Source organism: Cryptomeria japonica, chromosome 11, assembly GCF_030272615.1.
Source record: "Cryptomeria japonica chromosome 11, Sugi_1.0, whole genome shotgun sequence".
Classification (NCBI taxonomy): domain Eukaryota; kingdom Viridiplantae; phylum Streptophyta; class Pinopsida; order Cupressales; family Cupressaceae; genus Cryptomeria; species Cryptomeria japonica.
In genome coordinates, this window is record NC_081415.1 from 714,529,546 (window position 1) to 714,542,747 (window position 13,202).

General features: G+C 37.3%; 1 protein-coding gene across 3 annotated transcripts in view; it reads right to left on the bottom strand.

Moving 5' to 3' along the window:
• Positions 1-1,149: 1,149 nt before the first annotated feature.
• The window catches only part of LOC131061318 (plant UBX domain-containing protein 10), a 50,802-nt gene continuing 38,749 nt past the window's right edge, over positions 1,150-13,202 (bottom strand). For all 3 annotated transcript variants that reach the window (XM_057994944.2, XM_057994946.2, XM_057994945.2), the window contains exon 5: positions 1,150-1,753. In XM_057994944.2, coding sequence (XP_057850927.1) covers positions 1,520-1,753 — 234 coding nt within the window. In that variant the 3' untranslated portion in view covers positions 1,150-1,519. The remainder of the gene's footprint in view (positions 1,754-13,202) is intronic.

Consider the following 13,202-nt stretch of genomic DNA (forward strand, 5'->3'; position numbering starts at 1 on the left):
ACTCAGTGCAGTAAAAAAAAACCCATGAGTAGATAAACTATGCTATTATTGTTGATCTTTTCTCTACCAGCCACCTTGGAGACTAAATGGGACTAAATTTGATGATGTTGTCTTAGGTTCTTGATCCACCATTGCCTATAACTTTTAGTTGATGCTCCTGTGAGAGAATCGGTAGAATTTTACAGGTACCTTGCATATTGTGTTGTGTTTTCATTAATATGCTCTAACACTTGCCTTCTGCTTGATCTGCGGTCTCCTTCTCTTAAGTAGATTGTTTTGAAAAAGGCTCAATTGAATATCCTCAGTCCTGTTTTCCCCACTAACTCCATTGTTGGGCCATGAGTGATAGCATCTGAATAGCTCCCCCAAATCTGGTAGCATTTGGTCCAAACGTGGTTTTTTCAAACCAATATTCACAAAATAGTTCAGAACCCCAGGTATGTGGGCTAGTCATAGAGGGGAAGCCTACCATGTGGATGGCACACATTGGATTCATAAATTGGCTTTGTACACCCTCTCTTGAAACCCAAAAAATTAATGTAGTTTCCAAATTATTAAAAAATGAAATCTGACAGTAGTCATCATCACTTTCAAGCTTCATGTCTTTCCTGAAGTGCACTAATCTTGGGGACCTAGATACTATCAGATAGGTATTATATAAAAAGACAAGTTTCTGATGGAAACAAGCTTTCTTAACATCGTTTTCAGAATCAGCAATTGCACTACATTTATGATTAATGTGAGATCATCACATCCACATATATTTCTACAGGCAAAAGTTCACGAAACCTCTACAGTAGCTCCTTGAAAACATTGAATGATACATTGAATTGAAATCCTGTTAAAGAGGTTGTTCACTTAGGAAAATATTAGTCTCGTGAACTTTTATCTAACAAGATGCCAAACAAACTTCAGTAATATACTCTCATGACAGTATGATAGAATTATAAACAAATGTAGACAATATATCTCAATAAAAATCAATAAATAGCCTAAAGTCACATGTAACTTCCTTAGCTTCAGATACAACTGATAGTCTGCCTAACCAGATAGTAACAAAGCAAATCCAAGAAAATTTTGAGTATCATAAGTACATATACTCATTTAAAATTGCATAATCTTGAAAATACAGAGAAGGAGGATTGCATGTGGCAGGAAACTAGATGTTATTAATAGCGTGCCAAGAGTTTCCTTCTTACATGGATGTATCATGAAAGGTTATTTGATTGGATAGCAGTTGGAGTTTCTTTGACTTACCAACTTGTATGCAAAGTTTATCAATGTACATTTTTAATGTACCTATATGCATTCTGACATAATTAAATAACTTATAGACCTCAAACAAAAATAATATTTGAAAATAGTACATCAAGTTTCCATATAAGCAAAGCAGTTTAAGGGAAGAGCTTCTTGGCCAAGATCACAGATGCAAATATACTTCACCGCTAAAAGAATTGGCTCAATTGGAATTGACCAAAAATGATGCTACACCACAAGCATAAGTTATAGTCCAAAAATGTCATGCATCCTCCACCTGCACATAGAGACTGGCCTGTGGATGAAGGCCCGCTTCCCTCAGAGATAATGCAAACTTGTCTGGACCATAGACTACTCGAGGAAAGTTTGTGACTAAGCTGTATTTTTCAACATTCAGGCAATTCAACGAATCAACATAGTCATAAAGGGATTGAATCATTGCTGAGCTATAAAATCTCCGTTCTTTTCTCTCCCCATTAGGAAACCGCACAAGGACCTATTAAAGAGAAAAACACCAAAACATTGAATTATCAGTAACATAGAACAATAGATCAACCAATATATAAATATAGCTACAATATGTAGACAAAGTACATAGCAATAGATGAGACTTGATAAAAGATTTGATGCTATTACATAAAATGATACAAGGTACATAGTTACTAATAAATGTTGTGGAAGAGCTAAAGATAAATGAGACTTGATGCATATTTTAAATTTTTTCCTAAATATGTGATTAGGGAAAGATACGATCAAGGGATCTTGGCAACAACCACCCTTCATAAATGAGGCTATGTAAGATGCTTGTACTAGTACTTATCTTTTCTTTGGTTTTCCATATAATCTGATTGTATAGTAATGAATATGCAACAGTTGTAGCATTAAAAATTGTACATCCTTCAATCATAAGATGCTTACATAAACATGTTCAAATCAACAAAATATCAAGTTAGAAAAATGATAATTTAAACATGAGGAAAAATCTTTTCATTGCAATATATCACACTACAGCTTGAGAAATTATGGAACCTCCTCTAGCTCCACCAAAACTGTTTGGATGGTTATATTTTTTTAATGTAGCAAGAATCCTGAAGATGAGGATAATAGAATGGAAATTGTACTTTGAGAAGTCCTCCATTGTTGATCTCAAAAAAGCTAAATGGGTAATTATAATTTTACCAACAACAATCTGAAACACATTACTCGCACATTTCAAACATGAATCTGATATGTGCCGAGAGGCATCCAAAATACACAAGGCACCAATCTCACAACAAATGTGAAAACATAGAGAATTGGCTCAAAATTAATTATTTATTGCAATTTACATCATCATAATAATTGACGCCTCCTATTCAATCATATTAACATACAAAGAATCTTTTCACTTACCGGCCATCTTTGGGACTTAGAGTTATGTTATAATTCTAAACCATTTGATTGCCTGATGTTGTTTAGATTTGTTCTCCTGTAAAACTAAATGAATTGGCTCAATCCAAGTAACAGATTTTTACTTTAAACCATTTCTATTCAAACATTTTCAAATCGTTGCATGTGTTGGCTGCAATATCAACATAGTTTTAATGCTTCCAACACATCTTCTGATTATCACTCCAAACATTCAAGTTGATGTGGGGTAAGAATGCATCTCCCAACACAAATAGACCATGGTACTAAGTAGCTTCAGTGGATATGCAACCTCTCTATTTCTTTTGATAGTAGATTGTTAGTTTGGATCTTCATTATTCAAGCATGTATTTTCTTCTTGATTGAGGATGTAGACACCTCTCATGCTTCCCTTTATCTCCTAGGAATATTTGCTTGTAATGCTGTAACTACAGATTACCGAATTGCCTGACTAAGAAATCTTGTTCGCATACTTCCGTTACCAGTCTGCTGTTTAATCCTATTTTCTGCCATAATCAGGAACTCAATTTTTACACAATACTAAATCTTTATACGATGAGCCTATGGCACAAGATTAGTGTCCATGTTCATGTTCATGTTCATGTTCAAATTCAGTGAAAAAAAATTTGAAACAAACTTGTTAACTAAAATTAGAGAATAAGATTTGTCATCACAAATTTGAATAATATAATTCTGCAGTTTTTATTTTTATTTAAATATATCATATTTCATTTAGAAAATATACCAAGAGTTGAATAAATTTTAAAATTAAAACTTTATCAAAATATATTAAATATTAATAATTATTAATAGTTTATAAAATTATAAATATCAATGTTTTCTTTTAAATGTTTTATGTTAAATAGTAAAACCTACAGTGAGACTAAGGATTGTGTTGTGACGTTTTCACACATCACCCCATTGCAAATGGAGACCCCAACTTTTTTTGCTTGATAGCATAGTTGTTTTAGCTTAGTCATCTAGCTTGGCAGTAGTTTCTTTAGTTATTAAACTCTTGCTTGTGAGAGGATGCAATGCCTTGTCGTCAGGATGTGATCAAGTCAAGCAGTCTAACAGCAAACAAGTCTCCCTTTGGATTGATTTGGAGTCTTCTCAGCTCTAAGTGCTCAAGTGACAGGTGAGAGTCAAATGATAGGCGAGAGTCAAGGTAGTCATTGGGTGATGCTTCACAATGCAACCTCTAGGTCAAGTCAAGGTGAGTTTTAGGTGTGATGAGTAGTCAAGTAAGCAGGACACCCTTAGGTCAGGATGAAGAAACGAAGATCATGTTAGGAATTAATCTTTACTTGATAAAGTTAATTTCCTTTTCCTTTTTACTTGTAGGAATATTCCTAAGGAATCCCTACAAGTGCTTTGTCTTATTTGAGTTCTCACAGCTCATTTTATTTATTCGAAATATGTGGAATATTAGATTTCCTCTTTAAGAGGATTGTGACACATTGCACACACATATTATGAATGGTGGCATTCATAGAGTTGGGAGTTACAATGGAACTCCCCTCCTCATCTCTATTTAAAAGATGTTTCTCCTCTCTTTTCTTCCATGGAAGCATTTCTATGCTAAGCATTCTCTCTTTCTCTCATTGTATTTTCTTAGGCTTTATGCCATCTTCATAATCATGGGGTTTTTTTCTTTGCTTTTTCCCCTTACAAATATCATGACTCCTCCTTGGATTATGGTGTGCTTGCTCTTGGTTTTGGCTTCTCATTTTTATAGTAATAATCTACCTTCAAACAATTGCTCTTTGATTAGTTCTTTCTCGGTACTTCATGTTATTTTCCTTTCAGATCAATCAAGAAGTGATGATCAATCAACTAACGTGAAGTGCTTGGTAAAAGTGATTTCGTACTTGGAATAATTTTGGAGAAGCAATGCAACACCAAGTCAATATCTTGTAACAATACTATCTTTCACTTGGTGAAATCAGTGGACTTGAGAGATGAAAATGAGTTTTGTCCACCACCTCACAAAATCCACGCCCAGGCAGAATCCATGACTTGGTGACCTTGAGGTGATGACGAACAAAGGTTGCACTTAATTGAATTTAGCCTTAGAATCCTCCAAGTTTGCAAGCAAAGGTCATTGATGATCAACTTGAGCAAGCAATGAAGCGGTCAACTTGAAGAGCAAGTCATAAAGTTTATCCTTGAGCTGCTCAAATCCATGACCTAGGAGACTTTTATCCTTGAGTTGCTCAAATCCATGACCTAGGAGAATTTTATCCGAGTTGCCAAAATTCACGACTTGTGGAGGTCCAAGGCTTGAAGAACTTTGAAGGCAATAATGAAAGAGAGCGATGCTATACATCTGGCTTGTCCCTCAAAATAGCTTGACGAATTGGTGTACAAATCTGACTATTGCACTTCCAATAAAAATGATTGACCCACACCCTTATCTACCCCCTTGTGAAGCACTTTTGCATTTGGACCGTACCATTTATGGATACTTTGCATGCAACCCTTTTAGTTCAAATGCCTTACCCTCTAAGTGAAAACACATGAACAACTCCTGGAAGTTCATCTCAATTTTTCCTATGGTAGTGAACCATTGAACTTCCTAAACAATGTCTACTCTAGTCATGGAGATAGCAAAAATAGGACAATCAAGCACAGTCTCCCATGGTGAGTTCAATGCTATTGCATTTCATTGAACAATTAATTGTAACTCCATTTGCAATCATAACCTGAAATTGTAAGGTTGGGTAACCAAAATAGTTTACTTGTGTCGTCAACTTATTGTTGATTAAGCTATGAATACTCCTTAAGTCAATTGTTACAACTATGTTATGTGTTAGATACGATAATTCAACCCAGACAGCTTGAGCTGTGAATGTGTATTTGTTTTGGGTTTAAAATTGTTTTGATTTTTGTTTGCATCAAAAATGGCTTATTTTGCTATATGTGAAGTCATGATAATATGTAAATTTTAATATCCTCCAAATTCGCATTCTCAAAAAATGACACTTGAATTTTCCAAAACTTCGAAAAATATAATTTATTAGTTTCAGCTTTGCTTTCCCAAAAAACTTTCTTTCCTCCAAGAATTTTAAAAGGAGATGAGGGTTTATTACAGCAGATGAGGGTCCACATTCCATTGTGCTACTGGACTCTACTTGCACATAAGCATGTTGGAGTCAGTGAGAAGCAAGGTTCTATGTACAACAACAACCTTCTCTGCCCTCATTGAGGTAAGCCTATTCTTCTTAAGAAAGTGGATGAGACTATAAGCAGACCAATTCCTCTTAGTAGTAGTAGTAGTAAAACTAAAAACCTAGGACAACGAACAAATGGCTAGTGGGTTGTCAAAGATCAAGACTCACACATTATCCTCCACAAATTTGGGTCCTGATGTGTCATAGTCTCCCTATCTACCTTGGCCTCCTCAACACTAAACATCTTTAGAATAGACTTCATGAACCTTGCCTTTACCTCAATATCCTCCATAGGGATGAATAACTCTATCTAGACTTTGCATATAACGCTTCAAGTTCATTGCATGTGATATTAAAAAATAGAATTTAAAATCTTGCAAATATTTATGGAAAGAAAATTTATATGCATTTTAAAAATACAATTCTTTTGTTCTATAAAAGTTTACCAAGGGTTCAATTATTACCAATACCCAATGAGAACCATGGTCAAGAAACATTTGGTACAAGTATGGCCCCAAAACAAGGAGTGCCCAATAACATTGGGTCAAATTATCCCATGGAAAATGGCATACAAAGATGTAACATTTGTGTTCAATTGAGAGTTCACATGAGACCAATACCCAATGAGAACCATGGTCAAGAAACATTTGGTACAAGTATGGCCCCAAACAAGGAGTCCCCAATAACATTGGGTCAAATTATCCCATGGAAAATGGCATGCAAAGATGTAACATTTGTGTTCAATTGAGAGTTCACATGAGAGTTGAACAAATTAGCAAATGTCAAAACTTAATTGCTTTCATAATTCACTATCAAGATGCATGTGATTTTAGAAAATAGTATAAAAATTTCAACAAAATGTTCAAAGGCTGCAAGTTTCACTTTCAACTACAATATGATAATACAAAAACAGAGAGATTTTCATTTTCATTCCTCCTCATTTAAGGTGAGTTTATAGGTGGCAATGGTTGGCATGTGAAGTCAGTTTTCCTTATCCAACATTGATTAAACAGTTGATGACAAGTACCACAGTACTGACTTGTATGAGTCAAGCATGGCCAAAGGTCCAAAGGCCTAGGGGATGCAAAGGGGCTAGGTGTAGCCACCCTACCCACATCGAAGGCAGTTCCACGAATCCAAGAAAATAAAATTAGTAGTTACTATTTTTTTAAAACAGAACTTTTTTATGGGGATACTTGAACATCCCCACGATGGTTAGTGTCATCACAAACATCACCACCCATCTCAGGGACAACAGGCTGTCCCCTTTAAGTTTATGGGATGTAACCTGCATTTTTTTCAAATTTGGAGATGGCCTGGTGATGTCCCCTAGGTGGCCCCACATCCCTGGAATGTTGCGAAAACAAGTACACCCAAAAAAACACTAGGACACATCACTGGATTTCCCTGATTTTATGTTCTCCACTTTACATTTGTGTAGTCTTTACGGTGTTCACTACATTGGGTCATTTTAGGGCCACTTGCCCCAATTTATCCTAAGCTTTGTACTGATTTCTAGTGACCCCTAGCTATATTTTCTTAACCTTAGTTTATACTGAAAGTCTCAAGCTTAAATTTAATATGGGGCAAAAATGTGTCAAAACATTAGGACTGTATACAAATGTCTTCCATACGCTGGGGCTTAAAATAACTCCACTTAACTCCAGTTTTTGGATCCTAAAAGCTCTGACCCAATTCAATTCTATAACAGTCAATTGGACCAAAGCTCAACATAAAACATAGCTTTCGTTCATTTTGGTCATAACTACATTGTCAAAAAACCTAGGGCTCTCCCTAAACATTTGTAGTAACTCACAAAGCTGAACTATGGAAGGTTACCTAGGGATCTACAGGTCTGTATACAAAGGCCCAGATCTGGATGTTCCCATCTCTAATAGGTATTTCCCATTTGCTTTCTCATTTTCTTGAATCCTTGTATATTAGGTAAATTATTTCCTCTATATTCTTGCGATGGTTTCTCTATTCCTTTCCTGCATATTCTTTAGATATTCTCAACTCCCAATATTGTCCAAAAGGCTCTCCTAAATCAGTCCAAGGCTCCTTCACTCCGTATATTCACTCCATACTCTGTCACAGGTTCACACCACTTCTAGTGGATTGGCCCCCTGGGGTTCTATATTCTTCCTATTGAATTTACAAATATTATCACACTTGCACTGTAGAATCTACACACAAAGACATTGTCAGTGAGCTGAGTTGTTGAGGTTGAACTAACCCAACAAGGGGACATAGGCAATCTCTAGACATTAGCTTGACTATCCAAAGATCAAAAACAGGGACAGACAGGTGTTCACTGTTTTGGTTACAGATCTGGTGAGTGCAGAGCAGGAAGATCATTGTCAAAACATTTCAGAAGCATAGAACAACAGGGCCCTAGCATCCTATAGCCTTTTTCTCTCCTCTAGCGCCTAGGTGCATTACTGTGTGCATGTGCTCTCTACAACGATTCTAAACCCCTTCAATAGGTGGAACACAGGCCCTAGCGCCCATACCATACAACTGTATCTGCAATAGTGTCAACCTCCAGCGCTCCTGCCCCAGGCAGCATTTCTACACAGGTCCCTAGCACCCCCCCAGTCAGGACTAATGCCCAAACCTAGCTGAGGTGTCCATACTAGCACTCTCCTTGCTGTAATTTGTGCCTAGCTTGTCACAGAGATTTGCAACTTTCCAGGATTGTTCCTCTAGGTTTTCTCTACAAGTTTCACATCAACTGAATCTCTAATCTTTCCTTACAAGCTGGGTGAATAAGGTTTCACACCAACAGCAGTGATCGCCTTGCATTGACAGCAGGGTTTAGCACCTATTTTGCAGATTTGGCATAGCCAAGGAGCCAAGAATTGCATCAACATCCTCTGAAGCACATCTGGGAGGTGGACTGAGTGAGCTATCAGACTTGTGGTCAGAACAGATTTCTCCATCACACCACATCCTAAGTGCAAGCAGATCTGCATTTCCAGTCATCCAGCACTCTGAGCTAGGGTTTGCAGTCCACCATTGGGTTTTGAGGGTTTCACATCGCAAACAAATAAGAGGGGAAGGCATTCCACAAACCGGGGAAAAATCATTGGATCGCCCCATCATCCTACCCAGGTGAGTTGCAGGTCAGATCCCTGGAGAACTACAAAGGTTTAAGGTATTCCATCAGTAAGTAGTAGTTATAAATAAACCTAAAACCTCCAAATGATCTATCATTTTACATGGTTGTTCAAATCGAGAAGTAAAACGTAAAAAAAATGAAATGGCATCAATAAACTATTTTCCTGTTGTTTTTCAGTGAAAGGTAAGTGATTGGATTTATTATTTATTTTAGATTATTTTACTTTCTTCCTAGCTCTAATTTAAGATATTGATAACAACTGTTTACAAAGCAAAGAATGAAAAAACAAAACTGTTTACTAGAAAATCTTCTGCCTAAACCAAACGAATACGTTAAGCAGACATCATGCCACTAGTATTGTCAACGAAAGAAATTATTTTATTATTTCTAAAAAGTCCAACCTTTATTGCAACTCCTCCTCACTGTTGCGCTGCAGCACTTCAGCTTGTCGCAATTTTCAAGCTACTCTTCTCCCGTGTTCTTTCTGCAACTCCTCCTCACAGTCCCATCATTTTATAGACTTTTTTGCCTCTTTTTTCACACATTTTCATGGGAATTTTTTAGGGTTTAGGAGATTTTTTAGTCGCAATTTCTAACGCGATTTTTAGGCGTTTTTTGGGGGTTTAATCGCAAATAAATCGTTGACCAACGGACAACAATTTATACAGCCGATCGGAGGGAAAAAATCGGGAAAGCTGCCGATTCCCGATTAGTCGCGATTAATCGCAGCTGATCGGCAATTATTGCTTCTTTGGGATCAACAACCACGTATCCACAAGGGAGCTAGCCTATAGTGGCACTTTGGTGGGACGAAAACCCCTTCAGTCCGAAGTTTTGGTGTAGCTGTTGCCTTGCTTAGTATCAGCGTTGAGGTCTCGAGGTCAAGCCTTGTGGAGCATGGTAGGCATGTAATGCCCTTGCTAGATGAAAAACCCAATATGTTGACTAAACCCTAGCAAACATTCCTCTATCAAATGGCAAGTGTGTACCTGAACCAAATGGTGGGGCCAACAGGCACATGTCCACGAGGGGGTTGGCCATCGCTAGCACAAGGCAACCATACACCAAAACCACGAACTAATGGTGAATGGCATCCACCAACATTAAAAGTGGATTTTTCATCCCACCAAAGTGCCAACATAATCCAAACCCGCCAAACCCCTTGTGGGCACATTGCTACTGGCTCCACCATCTAATTAGAGTACACATCCACCAACACAACAAGGGAAAATTCGGTTTTCGTCCATCAAGGACACTACATGCTCACCATGCTCCGCAAGGCTTGACCTCAAGACCTTGACTCTAATACCAAGCAAGGCAACCAATACACCAAAAGCTCGGACTAAAGGCGAATGGCACCCGCCAATCTTAAGAGTGGGGTTTTCATCCCACCAAATGCCAGCATAAGCCATCCCCCTCATGGACACATGGTTGTTGGCCCCACCATCTAGTTTCAGTACATGCCCGCTAGAATGATAGAGGAAAACTTGTCGAGGTTTAGCCAACATACTAGATTTTTGTCCAAAAAGGAAATTACAAGATAATCAATGTACTTTTCATTATATTAGATTAAAATAAAATTCAAATTTTCAAGCAACTTTTTATATAACATCTATGTTCCACAAAGTTACAAAAAGGGTGGATGGTTGGACAAGTTTTAGAGAGGGGTAATTATGGACCAAAATTTGGGCATGGTGAGGGATGGTGGAACAAATATGAAATATGTACATATGGTGCAAACATGATGTGTGTGAACACATTTTATTTTAATATTATTTAGATAATATTAGAGTGTGTTCTATAAGGCTTTTTTAGAAAATATTAGGGATGGTTCTATAAACTCCACACAAGACAACAAAATACAAAACAAGCTACATTAGAAACAAAGAATAGAATAACCAGACTCAAACACATGCAAGGGTAGCAGCAAACAGCAAAAACAAGAAAAGACCACCAACCACTAGTCAAGCACCAGAAGTACATTGTAACCAAAACACCAACAAGCTCAAAAAGGAACACTTATGAGAATCCAGAGACACCACAGCCACTTATACCCACACCCACATCCTCGCTTTTCATTCTGCCACCCTATCTGCTGCTAGCAACCAAAGGTTGTTTACTCCCTAACACCAACAAGATTGCTAAGAGCTTCAAATTTGATACATCCTAGTCAACATACTTACAGCCAGGGACAGCAAAGTGTAACTACTTGAAACCTCTAAGGTCCCTTGATGATGTGATACAAATAAATATTCGATCACAAGGCATAAATCCTAGCAAAAAGAAGTTCCTAACCATCTGCAGTTCCTCATTCAAAGGATGAATTTAGGACCCTAATTCCATAGAAATGCTCAGAATAAAACACCAATGCACTCACCACTATATTTCTAATTAGGATCACCTTCAATCTCCAACTGCTGCAAAAAGAACAGAAGTTCTACCCACTTCTACACTACCTTCAACAGGATAGCCACATCCAATTTAGCCCAGAAATACACCACTATAGATTCCTAAGATCGCAAAGCAAGATTATCTTCAATACCTTGTTTACCCAGAATATTCCAAACAAGATTCAACAACACAAAATCGTGATGACTAAATTTTTTTTTCCAAAGCCTGTGGTTAGAGACCTGGCTTGACATAGAGGATCTCTGCAAACCCCCACCGAGACTATCATCAAGAAGAGCCACCAAGAGCACCATCAAATCCCACACAAAGCAACTGTGCAAAAAAGCAATGCATGCCAACAAACACAAAACTGCAGTAAAAGTGATTGTGAATCATTGCAGAAAGACAACACGCACATCACCTAACACCCTTGTCAATACTCAAACATAAAACCACATCACTTAAAGCTACACAAGAGCCCACAAACTCTAAACCGTCACAGAGGCTTTTCTTTCACCAAAAGGGGTTCAAGACCCTCAAACATAAAACCACATAACTTAAAGCTACACAAGAGCCCACAAACTCTAAACCATCACAGAGGCTTTTCTTTCACCAAAAGGGGTTCAAGACCCCTCCAATGAATTCAATTGATTGCTAACCATCATTGGAAAGGGTGTTTGTTCAATCTTAACATTGGCTTATAAGTCAGACACACCATTACCTTTTTGATAACAAGGAACATAGAACACACACACACACAGCCATAGAGGGACCAGCCATCATTATTTCCTATTCCACCTCATTGATTCTAGAACAAAGCAAAAAACCACTTTTAATGAAGGACCTAGCATAATCTATGAGCACCGCCTTGGTCCTAGTCAAGCCTAGACTTCCCCTAATGTCCTTATAGGAACCCTTACGCAAGGATTTCCAAAATGCATTAACTCTATAACTTTCTTAGGTATTACTCATTGAACAGGGGAATATTATAAATAATTAATATATTAAATTATGTAAATATTTTCCCATTCAAAGGTTATGGGGTTCCATATCTCGAAGAAATAATTCAAAGTTGAATGAAGAAAGTCAAAGAAAAGTATTTTGGTCCCCACCCTTGGAAGTGTGGTAAATTGAATTTTGATGGGGTAGTGCATGGCAATCCTGAAACAGGAGGAGGATTTGTGTTACATAACTTGCAAGGAGAGTTAATATATACTTTATTTAATATTTATTTAAATAATAAAATACTAATATATTTATTAAACTAGGTCTTCCCAATGCTCAAATAATATTCAAGAAAATGAAAGAAACAGGACTGTGTCTCAATGATGTAGCCATGCTTAATAGCCTTTGCAAGGATGCCCTTGTTCAGGAAGCCATAAAACTACTTGGTGAATGTCTCAAAAAGGAAGCATATCCAAAGTAGACATATAATGATATAAACAAACATGGTGAAAGGGTTTTGCAAGGGACTGAAGCTCAACAACACCAAGAGGATTTTCAGAAAAATCTAACAGGATTACATTGTGTCCAATGCCTTTAGTTAACCATATTGAATTTAGGGTTTCCACAAGGATTAAAAGCTCAATGATGTCCTCAAATTTATGCCTGAGATGATTAATAAGCGTTGTAAACCTAACATTGCCACTTATGTAGCCTATATTGATTGGTTTTGTAAGGAGCACCTATGTTACCAAACTGACCAGAGTAGCCAGATACTCCTCTATTCCTCCCTGCACGTGCGTATCTACGTATCCAAAACGGATACGTATCCAATAAGGCCCATATACACATCAGACACTGTACCCACATATGTCCAAAAAAACTTGATTTTCCAACCGTTCCAAATACCATGT